The sequence below is a fragment of the Phyllopteryx taeniolatus genome, chromosome 20, assembly GCF_024500385.1.
Source record: "Phyllopteryx taeniolatus isolate TA_2022b chromosome 20, UOR_Ptae_1.2, whole genome shotgun sequence".
NCBI lineage: Eukaryota > Metazoa > Chordata > Actinopteri > Syngnathiformes > Syngnathidae > Phyllopteryx > Phyllopteryx taeniolatus.
In genome coordinates, this window is record NC_084521.1 from 7,066,283 (window position 1) to 7,090,557 (window position 24,275).

The 24,275-nt window shown below is 41.2% G+C and overlaps 2 protein-coding genes across 3 annotated transcripts; one reads left to right on the top strand and one right to left on the bottom strand.

Moving 5' to 3' along the window:
• Positions 1–1,037: 1,037 nt before the first annotated feature.
• Positions 1,038–10,915, bottom strand: zic4 (zic family member 4). 2 transcript variants are annotated; one of them, XM_061758391.1, is made up of 3 exons: positions 9,378–10,915; positions 8,691–9,272; positions 1,038–3,234 (listed from the first exon to the last, which is right to left on the bottom strand). In XM_061758391.1, the coding sequence occupies exons 1-3, from the start codon at positions 9,826–9,828 to the stop codon at positions 2,777–2,779; spliced, it is 1,491 nt and encodes a 496-aa protein (XP_061614375.1). In that variant the 5' UTR covers positions 9,829–10,915; the 3' UTR covers positions 1,038–2,776. The 2 variants fall into 2 exon arrangements, with proteins under 2 accessions (XP_061614375.1, XP_061614374.1); XM_061758390.1 differs by having other exon boundaries at positions 8,691–10,915.
• Positions 10,916–11,774: 859 nt separating this feature from the next.
• zic1 (zic family member 1 (odd-paired homolog, Drosophila)) lies at positions 11,775–16,017 on the top strand. The gene is made up of 4 exons (XM_061758392.1): positions 11,775–12,499; positions 13,458–14,462; positions 14,717–14,880; positions 15,075–16,017. The coding sequence occupies exons 2-4, from the start codon at positions 13,493–13,495 to the stop codon at positions 15,303–15,305; spliced, it is 1,365 nt and encodes a 454-aa protein (XP_061614376.1). The 5' UTR covers positions 11,775–12,499; positions 13,458–13,492; the 3' UTR covers positions 15,306–16,017.
• Positions 16,018–24,275: the final 8,258 nt, after the last annotated feature.

A 24,275-nucleotide genomic window follows, 5' to 3' on the forward strand; every position in this document is an offset into this window, starting at 1 on the left:
CATTGCAGTTTGACTCGGCCATTGCCATAGAAATCTTAATGCACCGTGAGGATGCGCCGTCACAACAACACAAGGGAGCTGGCACAAAAAAAAGAGAAGGGAAGAAAGAAAAAAAAGTGCTCCTTTTGTATTTCGATGCACTTTGAAGTCCGGATCAGCGGTTAGTGTTGCTTGGCATGCGAGTGTCTGCCTGCACCACCACGACGACGAGGAGAACAAGTTAACACCCTTTAACACGTACACACGCACGCGCGCGAACTGCATAGAAAATAAAATCAACAAATAAATACACACAGACACACACACAAAATTCAAACACCAAAAATCAAATCAGACGACTGCTTTCTAAAAACTCGATTTTTTTACCAAACAAAAAGTACTTTTCTGCTAACATTAATACGATAAAAAATAACCTGAAAGACTTAAACAAGATACATAAAAAATTATTTTGCCCAAAACAAATCTCACACAGACCGGTTCTGAGGCACGCGCTACAAAAAAAGCGCGACAACGCGTACACACAAGCACACAGTTTGAGATGCAATAAATGCATGAACACAAAAATAAACAGCAAAAAACACTAAGCCAAAAAGAAATCATGAAGGCTCGAAACTTACAAATACCTTTCTGCAAAAAAAAAGACAATACTAAGATACCTAAAAACTCAATAAGACCTAACACTAAGACTAAATTATATGGAAAATAAATAACAAAAACGACAACACACTCTTTTGAGAAATAAATACATTTATGCAAAATTACATTCGAGAAAATAAGACACGAAATAGGTCCCTTTCTTCAAAAAAAAAAAAAAATAAACAAGACCTGAACGGCAACAATAAAAAAAACACTTTCTGAAAAAAAGACTACAATTAAAACATTTCTGCATTAAAAATTAAAAAAATACTGCAGCAGTAAAATATATTTTTAAATAAGACAACACCACGACATTTGCTTTCAGAAGAAAAAACAAATTACAAAAAAATCAGTGCGAGTCATAAGGTTGAGAAGAAGAAAAAAGGCAGCCGAACGACAGATTCAGTTGAAAAAAGAACATTGGAAAACTCCAATGTAAAGGAGCACTTCACTTTTATTTGGCGAGGTTTATGCAAAATACTCAAATAACAAGGCAGTTCAGTACAAGAATTGTGAGTGCTGCTCGATGCTGGGGGGCGAGGGGGGGGGACAAAACAAAAAAAATAATTAAAGGACATTAATTCGTAGAAAAGCCACTAAACCGTGTTCACGTTCACGCTCAGTATATCAAATGAATTCGCTGGACGAGCCTTTGCACAAAACCAGCTCAATGTAAACAAAAAGCAAAAACAAAAAAACGTTTGGGTACAAAATTACCAAACATGGACAACATTTACAAAATGTACATTTTGGCCTCGATGAGTTTTTCAAACGTGCACTTTGGTTCTTGGATACAAAACCAGATTGAAAAATAAATTAAGAGAGAAAAAAATGGGACTACAATTTTATAAAAACACACACGCACACACACACACACACACACACACACACAAAGCATGCGCTAAAAGTCAACGTCGAGGTGGGCAAAGTATGGCCCGCGGACCACATACAGGGCCAATGAACTTTTACATTGAGTACTTTACATGTATATATTTTTAAAAATCCATTCATTCGACCATTTTTTTTCTAAAATTGGTTAATTAAAATGTAGTGTTAATTTCTTAGCAATGTTTATTTCTTATTCAATAGTTCCTTGATTGTCTTATGTAAACAATAAAATGAAAATATTGGTTAAAAAAATCATATGTTTGCATTTTTAATTGGTTGGTCAACAAACTATAATTAAACTATAAGAATGAATTGTGTAAAGGGAGATGTTTGATTTTAACGGACAAACGGGTCAGGTCATTTTTACATGATAAGAAAAATATTTTATTTTCAAAATATTCATAAAATGAATGTATAATATATATTTAACTTTTTTAAACTCTTGAACAAATCATTTCTTAATACTTTTAAAATAAAAAAAAATGAAATATGCAAGATGTCTTTTTTTAATATTAAAATAAAATCTATATTTTCCCTTGTTTCACCTCATACACAAATGACCTGACCCAGCTGTCAAAAAAAAGGAAAAAAATATAAGATTTTGTTTATTTTAAAACATTTCTACATTAAAAGGAAATTTAAAATAGAGTTTTAAAAAAAATCTTAGAAATTTTTTTCCCAACTCATCAACGAATGACCTGGCCCATCATTTTAATACATAAGATTAGATATTTATTAAATAAATATTTACAAAATAAACAAAATCTTACATATTTTATTTTATTTTTTAACTTGTTTTTAACTTAATCTTATATATTTTACTTTTTTAAAAATCTCAAATACAAATAACATGCATGGCACATTTGTCAAAAAGTGTAAATTATGTAGTCTGTTGATTAAAAAAAATATATTTTTTAAAGCCGCAAAGAGCATACATAATTTTTCACTTTCACGTCATCTTCATCGACCAAAAAGTAAAACATATAAGATTGTGTTTATTTAATAAGAATTTAAAAAAAAAAACTTTTTTTTCCTTCATCTACCAATTACCTGGCCCATGTGTCATTTTAAAAATATATATTTTATATATATCAAATGTTTGAGACCAACAATTTGCCCACCTCTGCCTGCACTACATGAATGTTCCACAAAGTCCACACATGATTTGAACACGAATCGCTCCATTAAAAAAAAAAAAAAAAAATTGTGTTTATTGTGTCTTTTAAAAAAGTCACTCTTTTTGGCAGCGAGACTAAAAGTTATCCCTCGGGTCCCGGTTCCTGTACGGGGGCTCGTCCTCGGTGGCCGAGTCCGGCGTGGAGGGTCCACTGTGGGCGCCGCTGGCCCCGGAGCTGTGGCACACGTACCACTCGCTCAGGTTGGCGGAGGAGCCGGCGTGTGGGGGGCCTCCGGGCGCCGCCGACGGTGGCGGCGGCGGCGGCGGCGGCGGCTCGCGGCCCGGATCCGACGAGGGGGACACCAGGGACGGCGTGGACGAGTCGTAGCCGGAGCTGAGCGGCGGCGGGGACTTGCAGTGCACCTTCATGTGTTTGCGCAACGAGCTCGGGTGCGTGTAGGACTTGTCGCAGCCGCGCACTTTGCAGTTGTACGGCTTGTCCGACGTGTGCACGTGCGAGTGCTTCTTCCGGTCGCTGCTGTTGGCGAAGCGGCGGTCGCAGCCGGCGAACTCGCACTTGAACGGCTTCTCACCTGCAACCGTCACACGTCCGACAAACAAACAAACGAAAAAAAAGTCAGTCTTCTGCAAAGGTGGTGCTTTTCAAACTTTTTACACTAAATACCACCGAAAAAAAATACTTAGCTCTCCAAGTACCACCACAATGGACAACATTAAAACGCAGTATAGGCAAAAATGTATAGTAAAAATGTAAGTATATTGAATATTTTTGTAAGACACTGTATCATTATGCACAGTTTGAACGTTAACACTGCACCTACACACATGAAAAAAAAAACAACTTAATTTTTAAACAAAATATATTGTGTGAAAAAGTGATGATGAAATGCAAATGTGTTGAACTTCAAAGTTAAATACAAGTGAATTGTACTTAACACATGTACCCTACCGGAAAACTAAATGTTTGTCACCACACAATAAGAACATTTCAACCAATGATTGTTTTCTGTGTACCACTAGAGGGAGCACCGCACATAGAGAATCACTGATTTGGGTAATTATTTAACCAAGCCAACGATTTATTTTTTTTAAATGCAACAAATGTTTGGGATATGTTAAAAGCATTTGGGGTTAAACGTGGGTTTGGAACTTTCTGTAAACTAACTTTACAGTTGCACGGTGGAGCGGATAAAAATGTTCATACCGTCGCGTATTTAGCCCACGGGCCAATTTAGACATCGTTAAGTGCTACAGTTGTGACGGGATAGTTTGTTTGGTTCTTTAAAATAAACAAAAACTGCCAAAACCCAAAAATATACTAAAATAACTAATAAAACAAACTAAATAATAAATAAATATGCAATTTATTCATCATTAAATGCTATGGTTGTGGATAGATTGTATGTTTTGTTCTCTATTGCATAGAAAACAGTGATTATAAACTACAAACAAAAATCTGTGAAGTCATGGACTGCAAATTAAAAAATTGAAAAATATATATTTTTTTTATATTAAGATAAATTATAGCTAAACGTGCAAGGTGTAATTGAGAATATAAAAGAAATACAGCAACAAAAAAAAAGTGAAAATTACTTCCACAACTAACCTTTTTAAAAATTACTCAGTGGACTGCATCTAATGCTCTCGCGGACCTATATACATCCCACAACCCCTAGGTTGCCCACCCTTGCTATAAGGTCCACCATAAGAATTGAAAGAAAAAAAAAAGATTAAATGGTGCCCCTTGGGATAAATGAAGGCAAAATTAAACTATTATCAAGTTTCACATTTGTGGCATTCCAAATATTAAACATACAGGCTCCAAGTATGTTAGCACAGAACACAAATGTGCAGCAAACATTTTTTAAATTAATGTATTAATTAGAAAAAACTGACTACAGAATACTATTTTAAAAAATAGGGAAAAAATGATAAACTATGAAATATACAAATGTAAAATATATACCATTTATACCATAGTGGACTACGTCAACATGCATGGTTAGTATAGAAAAAATAACAAATTAACTCAAATATGTATTATCATGTTAAAAGGGTAGACAATATAACCCTTGGCTTCAGTCTGCAACTTTATGTACTACTGATTTGTGGAATAATGGCTACATAAACTTAAAAAAACAACAACACACATTTAAGAAAAAACAAAAACACCCAAAAAGAATTACAAAATACATTTACGATATTACCACACAAAACATTAAGATCATAAATATTTGAGCATGCAGGGTGGTGCAAGTTTTTCTCCGGGCACTCCGGTTTCCTCCCACATCCCAAAAAACATGCGTGGTAGGTTGATTGAAGACTCTAAAGTGCCCGTAGGTGTGAAAGTGAGTGCGAATGTTGTTTGTTTCTATGTGCCCTGCGATTGGCTGGCGACCGGTTCAGGGTCCCGAAGATAGCTGGGATAGGCTCCAGCAGCCCGCAACCCTACTGAGGATAAGCGGTAAAGAAAAGGGATGGATGGGTGGTGCAAGTATGTTAGAATTGAAAATAAAGTTTTAAAAAAACTAGAAATAATATAAATATATAAATATGGGAAAAAAAGATGAAAAAAAAAGTTAAATTCACATCATGGAAACAAGCGTCAATATCCTTCAACCCCACTGTCCTCTGAGTGAGTGAGTGAGTGAGTGTGTGTGTGTGTGTGTGTGTGTGTGTGTGCGTGTGTGTTGAAAAAACGATTTAACATAATAAAGTATGTGAGCTGTGCTTCACACCTTGCACAATGCAAATAAACCTGGCCCAACATGGTCTTATAATAACCACACACACACACACATACACACGCCCACGCACACATACACGCACGCACACACACGGTGTGGGACAGTGTGAATAAATTAGGCTGCAGAAATCAACTCTTGCTCCTCCACGAAGGCTTTCTGAGCACATGTAATTGGGCCTGTCTAATTACACTTGCGCTTTTTTGAATATCAATTTGACCTTCAGCTGTTGGGTTGAGAGAGCCAATCAAGGATATTAGTGTAGTACAAGAAAGCGTGGAGGAGCAGGCAAGACCCCAGGGGCAGCCAAGCCACCCTCTCCCCTCCTCCACTTACACCACCTCAATCATAACCACACTTTTGGGCTTTTAAACATGATACACTCAAAATAAAGGAGCATTAGGCCCCTCGGGAGTCAAATTTATTTAACAGATTTGTACTTAGGTAATGTGAGCAAATTATATGAATAATGCATAAGGCGTGCACTAAGTGTGTGTGTGTGTGTGTGTGTGTGTGTAGCCAGTCTGACTCAACATTTTGAGGCCACAACAAAGGAACAAGACATGTAGATTATTTGGATGGTGAACATTTTTTACCATTTGAGTTTTTTATATTTTATGAAAATAAAAAACAAATGTGTATTCTAACATTTTTACGGGGTAAATGTTAATGGCTTTTATAATACTTGGTTTTACCCAAGGGACAAATCAAATGCTGTGGTGGGGCCGTTCCATGGCCCACATGCCACAGGTTGCACACCACTGGTAGACCCCACCATGCATGTTGACAGGGAGGGTTTTTTTTTTTTTTTTTTTTTAAAGTCAGGCAATATTTGCAGTCACCTATACTTGTGATATAGTATAAGCAGCAGGGGTTGTAAAGGACCTTTTTTCTTATTCAGTATTTTAAGATAAAGACATCCTTTATTGATTCCCAGAGGAAAATTTTAGATGTTAGAGTGGTTAAACAATACAACTAATAATAATATTAATAATTATAATTTTTATTACGTAAATACAAAAGTACCAATTTTATGAAAAATATGATTGGGGACATTTTGGACAAGGACAAGCCTAGTTATATTTTTTTAAATTATTTATTTTATTCAAGTTGTATTTGCAGCAGCCTATGCTCATAATTTAGTATAAACAGCAGGGGTGGTAGAGCTTTTTTTTTTTTTTTCACATCACGAGCCATTAGAGTTTCACAAAGGCCTCCAAGGACCAATTTTATGACAAAATATTATTGGGGATATTGAGGAGGTTTTGTTTTTGTTTTTGTTCACTCAGGCGGTATTTCCAGCCACCTATGCTGGCAATTTAATATAAAAGGTTTGGCAAAGAAGCTTTTAATTCCCCCATCGGGACCCATTTGAGTTTTATATTCTTCCAGGCACCAATCTGATGACAAAATATGATGCCACAAATGTTGAAAATGAATTAAGTTCAAATTCTTGAATTTTACAGTGGGTTAAATGCTCACGTTTTTACATTAATTGATGGTTGATGGTCTTTGCAATGGTGGGCCCATACGCTACACCGCTGGTGTGAGCCCTGCATGTTGACTGAAGGACATTGTGGACGAAGACAAGCCATGCTGTAGGGTTTTTTGAACTCGTGATAATTGCAGCTGCCTAATGTAATATAAAAAGCAGGCGTGTTGGAGGACCCCAACCAACAGAAGCCTTTGACTTTTATACAGTCCTCACGATTTATGAAAAATATGATGCCACACATGTTTATCATGACATTTTATGGGTTACATGTTCAGACTTTTATAACAATAAATGGTTTAGTCTGGATCGAATGTGCTGGGGGGCATATATGGCCCACATGCTACAGGTTGCACACCACCATGTTGACTTTAGGGGGATATTGTGGGCAAGGATGAGCCATGGTGATTATCATTCTATTCATTTAGTTGCAGCTAATATACTTTAGTAGATTACATTTGCAGCCACCTGTGCTTATCATATAATATAAACCCATTAACGGTCCAAAATTTGCTCATTTACTACACGTAAGATATCGCTGAGCGACGGATCGATACGTTTTTTTTTTTCACGGTGATGATTCGTAGTCAAGTAACTGATATTTGGAGCTGATATTTATTTGCGGTAAAAGGGGAAATATTGGCATCAAATTTTTGAATGATACAAACTCCAACACTTGTTTTAAATGCCTTTAAGCATATTAAAGCGCAAAAAATAAAAAAATAAAAATATATATATGAGACAATACTTTTATTTTAAAATTCAAACCAAAGTGCAGTGAGCTCCCAGGCTCAGCAGCTATTCTTATAACGTTAACTGAAAATTGAAATAAATAGTTTCCTGAAGTTCACTCAGTTTTAAATGGATCTGTTATCGGCCGATGCCTATATGCGTCATAATGCTGAATATAGCCTCTGATAATCAGCCTATCCCTCGCATCAGAATTCATCTATCTATGCCGATGACCTATAGTGAAAGGCAGAATAATTCAATGCTCTTCCACTAGATGGCAGAAGGTCCAATAATTAACAATGTGCATGCACTTTTTTGTGCCATTTTATCTTGGTGGTGCGCCTTGACATTTTGTTCGAATGTAAAATACGTGACTTGGCTCAGTTAAGTTAAATGTTCAGGTTTTTATAATCGATGGTGTGGTCTGGATCAAATGCACTGGGGGGCCATGTATAATCCACATGCCACAAGTTGCACACCCATGCATGTTGACTGATTTTTTATTTTTCTTTTAGTCCCAAATGATAATTTAAAAGGGGATATTTTTAACCGTCTATGCATATAATCTAAGATAAACAGCAACGCGTACATCAGCAGCCGCTTAAATTTTCTAAGTCCAGTTTGATGAAAAATACGATGCCATCTGTTTGTTGTGCCTATGTGTTGAATATTTAGACTTTTGTAACAACGATTTTGTCTGGACTGGGGCCATATATGGGCAACCATGCCACAGGTTGCACACCAGTGACATTCAGTCGTAGGAGTGTTGGTGTCATTGCGATAAAGCAGGCAACAAGTGTCTGCACATGACAGTGGCAACCTTAAAAGTGGTGTGTGGGGGGTGGGGGGCGGTGGGGGTGTATGTGAATGAGTGGTGGGGTCACTAATAAGACGTGCACGTCTCTTTTGTACTGAGGTGTAAACAAGAGGTCCAAGCGTCAAACGCATGAGTGAGCTGCCATGATCCCCCCCCCCCCCCCCCCCTTCCCCCCAACTCAAAACCACAACACCCAAAATGACTGACTGCCATAAAAAGCACTAAATTGGTGGAAAAACTAACCTGTGTGCGTCCTTTTGTGGATTTTGAGGTTTTCCGAGCGAGCGAAGACTTTGCCGCAGCCGGGGAAGGGACACGGGAAGGGCTTCTCGCCCGTGTGCACGCGGATGTGATTGACCAGCTTGTACTTGGCCTTGAAGGGCTTGCCCTCGCGTGGACACTCTTCCCAGAAGCAGACGTGGTTGGCCTGCTCGGGCCCGCCGACGTGCTCCACGGTGACGTGCGTGACCAGCTCGTGCATGGTGCTGTAGGTCCGGGCGCAGCGGTTCTCTCCGGGCTCCAGCCACTTGCAGATGAGCTCCTGCTTGATGGGTTGCCGCATGTAGCGGAAGAAGGCGCCGGTTCCGTGGGGCGGGTGGTGCTGGTGGTGGTGGTGCTGGTGGTGGGCGGGGTGCGCGCCCAGGTTGAGATTGAGCCCTCCGTAGAAGGCGTCGGCTCGGGTGCTCGCCGACAAGTGCTCCGAGCGCACGTACATGTCCCCCGGTAGTCCCAAGCGGATTTGGCCGCCCGGAGCTTGCTCTTGGTGCAGCCCGGAGAAGAGCGCATGGTTGCCGGCGTCGTGGCCGTAGTGCGCGGGGTAGCTACCTGTTGTCGAGACAAACATTCCGTGGTGAGAAGAAGCGGCGGCGGCGTGGTGGTGGTGGTGGTGGTGGTCGGCCAGAACCGGCGTGGCTCGGAGGAAGTCCCTACCTGCGGTCAGAGCCTGGGCCGGGTGCGTCATACCCGAGTAGGGCATCGGCGTCGCCCCGAAAGCTCCCGTTGGACCGGAGACCACTTCGCTGTGGCCTGCCATGTGATGATTGTGCTGAGGCTGGTGCTGCTGGTGATGGTGCAGGGGATAATGATGGGCTGGGCTGATTTTGAGGGCCGCCGTGTGCCCCATGTGTTCTGGCCCGAATGGACTCGGCCCCAGGCGGGGTTCCGCAGTCATCTCCCCGGGGTGCACGTGAGCCATTGAGTGCGGATGGCTGCCGAACCCCGGGAAGCCTGTCACGCTCGGAGGGGCAGGGTGGCGGTGATGATGATGATGGTGGTGGAGGTGGTGGTGGTGAGCCCCCGCCAAGTCAACTAATCTCAGCGCCGCGTTCCGTTTGGAGAAGGCAGGGTCCATCGCGGGGCTTCCCAGCGCATCGGCGCTCATTACTACCCGAATTTTTGGAGTTGGTTTTTTTTTCTTTTCTTTCTTTTTTGCACTTGACAGCGGGCAAAACAGTAATGATGACAAATATGTTTTAATCGCAATTCAAAGGGGGGAAAAAAATAATAAACTTTTTAAAGTTGCGTCTAGCGGCGGGGCAACGTTCGCTGGGCAGCAGGACGCATTTGATAGAGAATAGCGGCTCGCGGTGGGCGCTCGCAGCCCGCCGAGCACAACAATCGGGCCGCTCTCTAATTGGTCAGAGGCGGCTGATTGACGTCACCGGTGACACTTTTCCAACCAGAAGAAAAATGGTGACAAGCCAGCGAGGGGGAGGGGGGCGGGGGGTATGAGTGGTGCGCATGCGCGGTGCCTTCAGGCGACACCAAGAGGTGGGGGGCGAGTTATGCAAAGCGTTATTGTAGCATTAAAAAAAAATGTAAAAGAAGAGGGTAAGTTAATCAGGATACATTGCGGATTCTCTTCTTTTGCAGAGGAATAAAAAAATTTGAAACAATTTTAAAAATCGGAGATGCCACACCTTTATTTCACGGGATTAAAAAATGTAAATCCCGGTCAAATTGCGCCGTGATATCTTCATTTTTTTAAAATACTTGCCAACGGAAAAGTCACCTTTAAAACCAGGATGGTCCCAAAGCATTAAAGGCAGCCGAGCTTGCATTAAAATCCTCCGGTTTTGGGCTTCCGCTCGATTGGATCCGCACGCTCAGCCTTCAAAGACGCCCCTCCTCCCCCCCACCCCCCCCCCCCCAAAAAATGAAATTAATGGAAACAAACACGTAACGTAGAGGACCTGTTGTCATGAGCCGGGCTAATTTGGTTTGACCGCGTCGGAGCCGAGGCGACGGCGAGCAGCAGATGGTTGCCAGAGGAGGTGGTGCCTGTGCAGGCTGCATGAGGGGATAGGAGAGGGGGGAAAAAAGGGAAAAAAAAAAAAAAAAGTTCAAAAAGAAAAACGGCGAGCGAGTACGAAAGAACTCAGCCGATGGAAAAGCAGAACTTGTTCGCCGCGTTCTGTTTTGGAATGAGACTCAACGAGGCATTTTTGAGCAGATGAGAACGGAGCATAGGGTAAAAAAGTCGTTTTTTCCCCTCTATGGATATTTGTACGAGCCTCGAAATACGCATTCAACGTGCTCTTATAAAGCTCCAAAAACGCAATCTGAGATGTAAAGTTGCACAGTGTATATTTACGTAAAATGCATGGGGAAATCATCCGATTCTATAATGTAAATTGAACGTGCATCACAAGTAGTTCGTCCACAGTTTTTTGTTTTTTTTTGCATGGCACGCATACGCACTCTCCAAAACAGCTTGATAAACAATTTTGTGAGCCATCCCCCCTATAAAGAGTGACTCACTTTTTTAAGTGTAGCTGGACGCTGTCAGCCATGTTTGACATGTTAATTTGTCTAATCAAATAGGAGAAAACAGGAAAAGGAATAGTTTCCTGTTTTTTTTTCTCGAAGGAGATCTATATTACCAAAGTGAGTGAGGAGTTTATTTGAGCGGATGTTCATTATTTTGGCCGTGAAAACAAACTGCAAACAATGTCAACTTGAGGCTAATATTTACTTTAAAATTCAAATAGAATCATCCAAATAGGTTCAGTTTGATAAACTTCAAGCTTGTTTTGTTTGCACTTTTAGGTATAATAACTTTTACTCTATTTCAGCATGCAATGCAATGACTATTTCAATATATACATAAAGTCATATGCATTTTGTATAAAAGGCAACGTAAAACATGTATAAAAACAAACTATGTCGTACCTTCGAATCAGGTTGCACCTTAAAAATGATATAATGTTGAAAATAAATGTATTGTGGACAGTGGCTTGTAGAGTGTGTGTGGAGTCGATTTTCTTTTAATGGCTCGCATGGCAAAAAAAAAAAAAAAAAAAAAAAAAAAAAACCGCCTGCATGTGGATTCTTGAACTCCGGGGCAGCCGCAGGTTCCTGCCGCAAATCCCACTTGATAAATTCGACAACCCACAAGGTTTTCACACTCACACACACACATTACAGTTTCTAGGCCAAAGTAGCCGGCCTATGGATGAAGAGTCCAGGTGGAAGGCGGAATGCTTCAATATGGACGCTCAAGTCTATGTTACCCGTTTGTTTGTTTTTTTAAATAGTATTTTATTTTAGGGGGAGATTGCCCACAGGAGCAGTAAATGCCACACACATACAAACCTTTTGGGAATGTGTAGCCCATCGGGAAGGAACCATTTTTGGTAACAAAGGAGTGATTCCTCTGAAGAAAGGTGGGAACATTACGAAAATGTGTGCTACATGCCTTTTGGGAAGGAACCCTTTTTGGTTCCAGGGTAGCAATTTCTCCCAAAGAAAGGTGGAAAATTTCGGAAAATACTTGATGCACAGCTTTTAGGAACCATTTCTGGGAGCAAGGGAACAATTTTGCCACCCCCAAGAAATCATGAAAAGTTTAGAAAATGGCAAGTTTTATGAAAAGACATGAAACACGCCTTTTGGGAAAGTGCAGCCCATTGCGAAGGAACCGTTTTTGGTAACAAGGGAGTTCATTTCTCACAAAAATGTGGAAAGTTTAGGAAAAGATGGGAGAAGTTCATGAAAAGACGTCCCGCACACCTTTTGGGAATGTGCTGCCCACTGGAAAGGGACCCTTTTTGGTAAGCAGGGAGATATTTCTCACAAACAAACATAGGAAGTTTAGGAAAAGACGTGATTCACACTTTTTGGGAACGTGTAGCCCATTTGGTTAGTGATTTGTTATATCAAGAAAAGAAACGATGAAACCGCGAGAAATATATTGAAAGGAAAGCTCACTGTTAGACTAACAGCATAACTGCAAATCATTTTTAACTGCAAAATCAATTTTAAAAAGTAAAAAAAAAAAAACAACAACAATGTACCTGCTAAAAATGGCGTTTTCCGAAAGTGCTCAAATATGACGTCATTATGATTTTTTTTGGGCAATGTGTAAATATTGCCAACTGTGAAGGGATAAACAAGATGCAGGTTGGTTTCGAGTTTGACTGTATTCATGTCAACGCCAAAAATGTTGTCATTTTTTTTTTATTTGCAATCCCCGCAAAAAAAACAAACAAACAAAAATCCTACATGTATTGATGAGGCAAAGAGGCCAATCGTCTTGCTACGTGGATTGTTACTTGGTGAGTGGATGTTATTGAGGGGAGGTGGGGGGGCTTGCTGAGGCCGACCAATAGGCGAGCGGCTGGGGCCCCTCACGTGACCAGCCCGCGCAACCCCCCACCCCATTCATCAGGGTTGGACCGTGTTGTCTTTGCAATTCATTTATCTGCAGGAATGATTGCGACGATCAGTCTGCAGCTCACCGCCTGAGCGACGAGGTGAAAGTCGCGCCACGGGGAGATAAAGCGTCCAAAAAAGCAAAACGACAGAGAGACAATCTCACGTGTTTTTTTTTTTTTTTGGGGGGGGTGGGTGCGTGGGCGCAAGATGCGCGCGATAGGGGCGCCTTAGAAAGTCAACAAGACTCGGGTGGATTTCGGGGGGAGTTGAGCAGAGATAGAGAAAGTGGAAAAAGAACGAGGGGGGGGCGGGAGGAAGAATATCTGTGCGTGATTTTTTCACCCGTGTCCTCAGTCGTGTCGGCGCGCGTCGAGACCGAGCGAGTGAAGATGCTCCTGGACGCCGGACCCCAGTACCCCGCCATAGGAGTGACGACATTCGGCTCCACGCGGCACCACTCCGCAGGCGAGGTGACGGAGCGGGAGGTGGCGCTGGGCATCAACCCGTTCGCGGACGGCATGGGCGCCTTCAAGATCAACCACGGCTCCCACGAGCAGACGGCGTTCTCCTCGCAGGCGCCCGGCTACGCGGCGGCGGCCGCCCTGGGCCACCACCACCACCACCACCACCACCACCCGGGCCACGTCGGCTCCTACTCCACGGCGGCCTTCAACTCCACGCGGGACTTTCTGTTCAGGAACCGCGGCTTCGGGGAGGCGGCCAGCGCGCAGCACAGCCTCTTCGCCTCGGCGGCGGGCAGCTTCGCCGCGGGGCCCCACGGACACTCGGAGGCGGCGGGCCACCTGCTCTTCCCCGGGCTGCACGAGCAGGCGGCGGGCCACGCGTCGTCCAACGGCCAGATGCGCCTGGGCTTCACCGGGGACGTGTACGGCCGCGCGGCCGAGCAGTACGGCCACGTCACGAGCCCGCGCTCCGACTACGCGTCCACGCAGCTGCACGGCTACGGCCCCGTGAACATGAACATGGCCGCGGCGCACCACGGCGCCGGGGCCTTCTTCCGCTACATGCGGCAGCCCATCAAGCAGGAGCTCATCTGCAAGTGGATCGAGCCGGAGCAGCTGGCCAGCCCCAAGAAGTCGTGCAACAAGACCTTCAGCACCATGCACGAGCTGGTCACACACCTGACCGTGGAGCACGTGGGGGGGCCCGAGCAGACCAACCACATCTGCTTCTGGGAAGAGTGTCCACGCGAGGGCAAGCCCTTCAAGGCCAAGTACAAGCTGGTCAATCACATCCGCGTGCACACGGGCGAGAAGCCCTTCCCGTGTCCCTTCCCCGGCTGCGGCAAAGTCTTCGCCCGCTCGGAAAACCTCAAAATCCACAAAAGGACGCACACGGGTAAGATTGCACCGACGGAAAGAGGAGAGAGGAGGAGGAGGAGGAGAGAAAAAAAAAAAAAAAAAAAAACATTCCCCCCCCCCCCCCCCCCACCCCCCACATTCAAAGTCTGCGAGATATTAATAGCAAAATGCATAAATAAAAACATCGGGGACAAGCTCATTATTGCATGCAGTTTTGCATCACCTTCAACAGAAATGCACCCACAATGTTACATCTTTTTTTATTTTATTTTTGGAATGATCATCATTTAGGTGAGAAGCCGTTCAAGTGCGAGTTCGACGGCTGCGACCGCCGCTTCGCCAACAGCAGCGACCGGAAGAAACACATGCACGTGCACACGTCCGACAAGCCTTACTTGTGCAAAATGTGCGACAAGTCCTACACGCACCCGAGCTCGCTGCGCAAACACATGAAGGTAAGAAGGCCCACCAGTGGGAAAAAAAGAAATCATGCATTTTATCAGCTGGGAAAAACATTTTGTCTGCACTTTTAAGACTTTTTTTTTTCTAACTACAACGCATTATTTTAACTAATGTCCATGCAAGAAAACCATAAATATTTTGAAGGATATATAGATATATATATATTTTTTTGGTGGGGGTTTCCTAGGTCCACGAATCGAGTAACCCCGGCTCGCAGCCTTCCCCCGCGGCCAGCTCGGGGTACGAGTCGTCCACGCCCCCCACCATCGTGTCCCCGTCCGCGGAGAACCCGAGCAGCGGCAGCTCCATATCGCCGACGGCCCCCGGGACGGTGCAGCACCACACCGCCACCACCACGACCGCGACCGGCAGCCACAGCAGCGCGCTCACGTCCAATTTCAATGAATGGTACGTGTAAAACAAAACAAAAAAACATTTTTTTGCTTTTATTTTATTTTTATTTGGGGGGGGGGGGGGGGGGGTGAAAAAGAAATTTGGAAAAAGTGATTTTCTTTTTTTTCTTTGGACTGCAAAGACTTTTTGGAGCGTGGACTGAAAGAATGCATGGACCAAAAAAGAAAGAAAAAGAAAAGAAGGAGCCAAACTTTTCTTTATTTGCTCCACACGTTGCAAAAAGAGGGAAACGAGGGGGAATTGTTTTTGTACATATCACAACCAAAATGAAAAAAAAAAAAAAAAAAATGGAATATTGTATTTTGTAAATACCATAAGCGAGGGGAGGGGAGGGGAGGGGGGGGGGGGTTGTGAAGAAATAAATGTGCTCCCTTCATATATGGACAATAGACGCCACTGAAAAGAATGTTCTAGTCGTGTACCAAATGTGAATGATCCCCAGTATTACAACGTCGAGCTTAAGCGACTTCCTATAGTATTAAATGTGCTTTTTTTTTGTTGTTGTTTTTGGTTCTGTTTTCCCATCATGTATAGCCCACAGTGCAGCATTCTCGTCCAAAAGGTCCAGTTGGAGTAGCACACTTTTAATCCTTGTTGTTATTTAAATGTCATGTCGACGAAATCGTCTCTAATAGTGAAAAAAAAAAAAAAGCCTGAACAATTCCGTGTCAACCTGTTTATTATGTATACGTGATAAATATACACAAAAAAAGTTACCTGTGTTGTCTGAAAGGAAGTATTATTATTATCAATATTCATGTATAACTAGCTCAATTTTCCATATTTATCCGCATGTTTTTAGAAGTGGTCGGTATTTATGGAGAAATGCGCTCGTTTGTCAAATTTAGTTTCGAGTCAACAACAACAAAAATGTTTGGATACATTTTCGTACTATATACAACGATTAAAAAAATGCAAATGCAAATGCAAAAAAAAAAAAAAATGCGTTGGGGTTGATTGAGGGAAAGCACTGCAGACACTAACTTTAAAAAATGTAAAACACTTCCTTTTTTTTTGCTTATTGTCATTTGTACAAAAAAACAAACAGATTTTTTTTTAAAACCAAGTAATAATAAACAACAACTATGAATTTTAAAGGTTAAGGTGGAAACGCTTGATTGATTTAAGGTAAACGTGCAAGATCGAGCAATTGACAGCAGCCAGCTTGTGTGTTTACTACTACAGTGACAGTCAATAACCACACACACATTCACACACACACACACACACGCGCACACACACACGCACACACACTTCTACCCGATCACCCCCCTTCTTTCAGTTTATCCAAATTAACATCCAACACTTGTGCCCCGCAGTAATGTGCAAATTAAATCGATTAATCACGCCGGTTGTTCCTCTTGTGTATATACAAAAAAAAAAAAATAATAATAACAACATAAATTGGCCTTACTTAATTGTTGGGGAATCTCATTTTGCAATGTAATTCATTTCCGTTTGTGGGATCGCGTGGATTTATAGGTGGGGTTGCAGCGTTGGATGAAAAGCATGAAAAGTGAACCCCCCCCCCCCCCATTTTTTTTTTTTTTTGGGTCATTGTTTGTCTGCAGCTTGCTTGAGCGGCCCATTAGGCAGCCAAAGATCACGTCGTGATCACCGTGCATGTGTCAAGTCTTTGTCAGCACTGCACGGACACCCAAGAAAAGAGGGGGAAAAAGAGGGGGGGGGGGGAAAGAGGAAAAAAGAAAAAAGAAAAAGGTTTTCTTCGGTGAGCAAATAGTAAAAACAACACGAGAGATGCCATGTGTGTGTCAAAAACGAAGAGAAAATGAAGGAGAAAAAGGTGTGTGTGTGTGTGTGTGGTGGGGGGTGCATGCACCATCTCGTTGGAAATATATTGAAATGTATTCATATTTCCCTTTTCATGGACTATTACATCCGGGGGATGACGCGAAAATGACTTTTTCGACTCTATTTAACAATGCCGTGTCAGTCCATTGACCCCCCCCCCCCCCCCCACACACACACACACACACGGTACACTTGCACGAACACGACACGGTGGATGCATTTAGAAATATATCCCTATATATAATATTATACATTATATATATATATACACACTGTATATATCGTGGTTGTCGATGCGCACTGCATCACACTGAGATCTGGTTTCAATATTCTGCTCAGCATATTTGGACACACGAGAAGCACAACTGAGTTGAAATAACTCTCAGTGTGAGGTCAACCGCTGCAAACAACAACCACCAGAATAAACTTATAGTGTTAAACGAACACAATAGGGAGAAACATGAAGTCGTTGCATGAATTATTATCATTATTTTTTTTAAATACTCCCATTATTTTCTTATTGCATGCATATTTTCAAGAGCTCAGTGGTGCATAGATGGTGGAAGTCTGCCTTTACAAACATAATGCTAACTCGCTAGTGCTTTCGTGTATTTTGCAAATAATATTACAACCAGCAAAAAAAAATAATAAAAAATAAAAAAAAAACAACGGTAAATGAAAACATCTTTTTTTTTTTTTTTGCACCACAATATTATAATAGGAATCAATACAAAAGATAAAGTGCATATGAGAAACAGCTCTCGGTATGTTGCAGTTCAAACAGAATACTAAACTCATATGTTTAGATAAAAAGATATTGCTCACTTTCCATTTTATTAACTTGCCAATGCCTGTTATGGTGCTACTTCAAATATCTATGGTCTGTTTCTAACATTTTGATTCTAATTTAAGAAAAGGTAACCATAATGTTACATGGCTGATTATGACATGTAAGTAAAAAATAAACAAAGCATTATTTCATTGAAAATCTATATTTAAAAATATGAGGTTTGAGTAAGGAATTCATTTAACTACTGAAGACCTGCACTATACTGAAATCTGTTTTGAATCTATATTTAAACTCAAATATTACAAGGATAATATGGAATAATAATAAACATGTATATGCAGAATGCAAAATATATTTAAAAGAACATTTTTTAAGAGTGGTATTAATTGTAAATGGACGTGTTTGTAATATTCTGGTTCTCATGCAAACTACAGCCACAATAATTCATACTTTTTTTTTCAACAGATGTCAATAAAAACGGAGCTCGATTACCTCCGGCAAAGCAGGTTTTAATGAAGTGGCTCGTTTATCTCTGTCTTTTTAACTAAACAGAAAGATAATATACAGTATGAAAAAAAAGAGAAGACAAAGAAGTTATTTGTAAACACTGTGTGGCTCGATGATGTCTAAGTCAACACAAGTGTAACGAGCTCCCATCATCCACAGCGCGCAGTGGGCCAACTCGTCACATGCCAAACGCGAAGCCAACCCGGCTCGTTTTTTTTGTTTTTTTAACTGCATGGCGCCTCATCGCATTACACACGCGTGGGTCTGTGAGCACGCGCGCGTGGGCGTGCGTGCGTCAACTCCAAAGATACTAATGAACAATACAGAACCAGTTAGTCACTATTTGTTTTGGGAACTTTGATTTTTGCATGCAGTTTTTCCTTGTTATTATTATAATTTTTTTTAATTATAGGGGGGGAAATAGAATGCAGCGCAGCGATGGACCAACGTGTTTACTATTATTATTGTGTATTATTATGGTCCACGGGCCGTGGGGATTGAGGCTCTGAGCCGTGTAGTAATTTGGCGACGCTCAACACGTGACATCCTATTTTTAAAGATCCTAAATGCAACCCTGCGTGCGTGCGTGCGCGCTCACGCGGAAGAATGCGCAGGAAAATAGTACCACTTTTTATTTTTTTGCAGCAAAAAGGAAACAAACAAAAAAACAACATGCAAAAAAAAAAAATGTAATGGGGTTTTTTTCCCCCCCTATGCATGTTATGCGTGTCCACTCAGGAGACATTTTATTAGGTACACCTGCACAACGATTCTAAATACATCCTACCTTACGAAACAGTTTAATTTACGTGTTCAATTAACAATATATATATATATATATATATATATTATTAATTGGGGTCTGCAGTGCATGCCACGAAGAGGGATGTTTTCAATATTTTGACCTCGTGGCCAAGTAATTTACATAGTTCAACATGACCACTATAAATGTGTTTAACTGGGTAATCTAACATGAAAACATGATAGTGGATTAATAATTCAACAGCAAAATGCATGGCTGTGGTCCGCAGTGCATCACTGAGAGCTGTCTCTAATCTAACAGTTTGAGGTAGGTAAGCAAAATATGATTAGCATACTTCAGTATATGACCACTAAGTAGTTTCAACAGTCAATAGTATGTTAATTATTGTGGTTCGCAGTGCATTAAACATAACATAACATAAGTGGGATTGATTTAATGTAACACATGACCAGTATAGTTAATTTTTAATTGTCTGATCTAACATTATTTTATGTGTATATATATATATATATATAATGGTTGGACCCTCTGGCTGAGTAACCAAAAATATATTTCAAAATAGAACTACATAACAATGATGTTTAATTGTCTAATCTGACATCACACAGACTTGCTACAAAAAAAGAGTGTTTCTCTCATACTGCGGAATAGGATGAGAAGAAATGATTATTGTACAGGTGTACCTAATGTTGTGGCTGATGTGTGTGTGTCTGCATGTATGTTTACTTATACGCAAAACAAATGTGTATGTTTCAATATATATATATAAAAAGATGAGGCATGGAAAATAGACTTTACAGTATTAGACTATAAAGGCAATTGACATACACAGTGCTTTTCTAAAGTCTCACGCCGCCACAACCTTTGTTTTTATTATATACCGGACCGTTTTCACCTCATTTGTATGAACCAGTAAAGTAGGACAGAAACAAAAACTAAACCAGTTTCCACAAAACTTTGAGGGGTGGTGTGTGTGTGCGTGTTTTAATATTTGAGTCCATATGGCATCAATGCAACTCTCCCAGTCATAATGGCACCTCCTGTTAATCCTCCATAAACAGGAAGTAGACTGCTAACTAATGAATATTGGGCACAGAAAAATAATAAAATGAAATTAATAAATTTTAAAAACGAATCCACTTTTAGGATTTTTTTTAAACCCTGGTAGAACTACATTATGTGCTCTAAAGTCATTATGACATTGCAAAACAGCAAATCTAGTAGGGCACTATGTTGAAAAAATATATAAACTTTACATGTCTGACAAAGGTAGAAATAATTTGTTACAAAAAAGTTTTTTTTTTTTAAATATTTTTTTCAAATGATTTAAGCGCACCACTGATTGGGACATTCATCTCCAGCTTGTGTGTTCGTTATCGTGACACATGGACTGTGGCGTGTGCGACCCCCGTAGCATCACTTGTGCTGTCTGACACGCTATTAGGACGGCACGGGAGATTTGTGGAGACCCCGAGTGATGTCGCGCACCCCTCAAGTCCTTACCCCCTCCCCTCCTTCACCCAGAGTATTTATTTAATTATTATTTTTTTTGGACGTCTTGCTAAATGAGGCCGGTCCAATTAGCTCCCTGCAGCACACTCGGGTGTAAAGGGCCGGAAGCCCGAGCGGGGGTCCAGGACCATGGGGAAGGAAGTGCCTGGCTCAAGGGCCTTCAAATTAAGTATATGTTAAATGACTGCCTTTTAAGCAAGATTTTTTTTTTTTTCTCTCAAACATTTTGGGGCCAGGGTAGAAATCTTTTCAAGGACAGCCTCTTAATCCTAACGCCAATAACAATAAAACAATAAATATAAGCACCCCTAGACACCAGAAGGATTATTTGTTTTTGGAAGATTTCAACCTATTCATGACCTGTTCAATAGAAAGGAACTTTGCCAAATTCAATTGATTTAAATTCAAGATTTATCTATCATTGTTAGCTGACATGCACTGCTAACACTAACAACAGGGATGTGGACAAAGAGGAGCTGGTTTAAAATATCAGTTGGTGCTGTAATTTGGTCCCTATATTCAGTGACTGTTGCGACCACTCGAGCGACTATTTCTCAGAAAAAGTGACGAGCAATTTAAATTCCTGCTAAGAAATAGACAACATGATTTTCCACATTGTTTTGCTTGTAACAAGAAAAGAGCCCGGTGCCCATTTAAACGTTGCAAACGTTGTGATTCATCAACATGTTGGAAACTCCCAAGGGAAAAATGTCCGAAAAGAAACAGGACAAGCGCTTTGAGAATAAAATTAATAAAAACTTGCATGCAAGGAGACAGTTCAAAGGAACGTGGTCTGTTTCTTATCCTTGCACTAAAACAAAACATTCCATGAGGTTATAATTACACACAAAACATATTGTAACTGCTAAGGCATATATTTGTCAAACAGAAATTCTTGACCCGAGGTATGTGCGTCCAAGCCGCAAATATTTTGCAGAGGTCGCCTTTAGCTCACGTGTAAAACTCTACATTGGGAAAAGAGTGAGAGATATAGAGATGTCGGATTTCTGTGATACATCACAATCATATAAAGGCTTTTAATTGGACCAAAACTAAGTTAGGGAGGGGTAATTGGTTTAGGATGTTTTTCTTATTGGTGCCCCGGTCCTCTTACGTAGGTATGCACTTTTTAAACAATCATGTATTGTGAAATAATTTGACTGGGCCCCCAAGTGATGGCTCGTGCATCCCAGTTTGAGAACCACTGCTTTAAAAGGAGATGTGTTTTTTCTTTTCTTTTTCTTTTCACAATTTAAAACGGTTTCCAGTTTTGACATGTCTGTGGCATGCTTTCGTCAAAATACCCCACGGATCAACAATTATGAACATGTTTGCTGTTTATTTGTTGCCATGGTAAAATGGGCTCGTTTGAGGGGGCGGCCTTGTCTCACGCAAGCCAGCCCGGCTTTCGTTAGCTTGGCAACTGGTGGGCCGGATGGTTCGGCAGTCTTCCTCTCCACGTCGGTCTTCGGCGGCCGGCAGCGTGCTTCGACTGGCAGACGACAGAAAGGAGGAAAACCAGTTAGCGCCCAAGACATGTCACCAAACACGCCCTTCCCCTGTACAACTTCACAGAGAAACCAAGTAAGTTTCGTTTATGAGACGCTAACACGGTGATTGCAGTTAAAGCGAGCAGTATATCATCACCAAGCCACCAAAACACACGAGCTGAATCGAAATCTAACAAAGTTTGTTGACGTCCTGTCACACGATGAGGCGGTGGCTGCAGCACTTCCACTTCCTGTTCTATGGTCATCATCACACTTTGACTGGTAATCGTCTGTGGTGGAATCACATGCACCAAAAAGCTTGACAAAAAAATAAAAAATAAATTCAAAGAAAAAAAACTTCAAATTGAGGCGTTAATCCTTTACATTAGTTCACTTGAGTTTTTGTTGATGTTATTTCATGCAATCTAACACGATAACGGCATGGTGTAGCACTGATTACATGATCCGATTATTATCCGATTACTCGATTAATCGTTGGAATAATCAAAATAATAATAGATTCTATAAATATTTGATATCTGCAGCCCGACACTGAAAAAATAATTGGCTACACATGATTAAAATGAGGTAATTACATTTTAATCACGTGCAACCGATGTCCATGTCCGATTTAAGTAAATCAAATGAATTATTTTTTCCCCGCAGTGTAGCACGTCCACTTCCCGTTACATGGTTCTGATCACCCTTTTCCCATCAAAGCCAAAGAAAAAGCAAATGCTCACTGAATGGAGTCCAACAAGAATTTGTTACAGCTCGAGGTGGAAACGTTTGTGTGACTTTACTGGCATACTTTTTTGGGTCGGTTTGCAGATCTGCACTCAAAAACTCTTGTTCGCCCAAGCAGGTCATAGCACACATTTCAACTTGATGTAGTGATAAAAGGGAGGTGACCAATGTCGTGTTTGGTGGGAAAAAGGGCATCGCTCTTGCCAAGCAGCTCGCCGACAACTGCTTACGACTGCAACCGCGTTTTGTCCACTTCCTGCTGAGCGATTCCTGAATATTCCTATCATTTCGGAATATTTGTTTCTGTTTTCCCCATGCTGGCTTTTATGACCAGGTATCAGGTATCTCGTGTCAAAGTTACAAGTAAAAACGTCTGCCGCTACCAGAAAGAAGTGGGTCAAAACCGTAAAAAAAATAAAAAAAAGAAAAAAGAAAAAAATTAAATTCCTCCACTCTTCCAAGACGTGAACAGACTGGTAAAAAAAACAAAAACAACAACAAAAAATATAGCGCTACCACATAAAACAGGAATGTCACAATTTTCCTAATCTAAGCACACTAAAAGAACTTAGTGTTCAATATTATTCTTCCCCCCCCTCCCCCCTTCTTTTTTTCTTGTGCAACAAAATGGGATCAGGCACTTAATGGCCACTTCATTAGGTGAACACATCCAACTCAATGAGTATAGTTTGCAGATAACGCATGGTGACCAGAATATTAGGTACAGCTCTCAATATGACACGGTACAATTCTACAACAGTGTAAACCACAAGCATAAAAATATGGTTCCATCAACACTGTTACTGGAGGCATTTGTCAGTAGCATTTTGCTCTCGACTTCCTTCTGGGATGTTCACAAGTAGTTATGATGTCATTGTTTCATAGAGGGAGGGGGCAGGGGGTGAGGGGGGTGGGGGCGACCGGAGTGGGATTTGGCAACGAAAATGTGTTGGTCAGCTATCACCAAGCAGCGTTCTTGGCACGTAGACACGCACACAAACGCACGGCAGCTTTCACCAGGTGGAAGTGCAACATGACCACCGAGGGACGCCAGCATGCGTGCGTGTGTACAAGCAAGCAAAGGATATTAAAAAGATCCAAAGTCAGAAGGATTATTAGACTAATTACCATATGAAAATACAAATAAATGAAAAAAAAAAAAAAAAAAAAACGAAACAAAATTCAGGCTCTATAAAAGAATTTTATAGAGCCTGAATTTTGTTTCGTTTTTTTTTTATTTTTTTTTATTTGTTTATTTGTTGCCATGGTAAAATGGGCTCGTTTGAGGGGGCGGCCTTGTCTCACGCAAGCCAGCGTTTTTGTTTTAGTGCAAGGATAAGAAACAGTTCAATT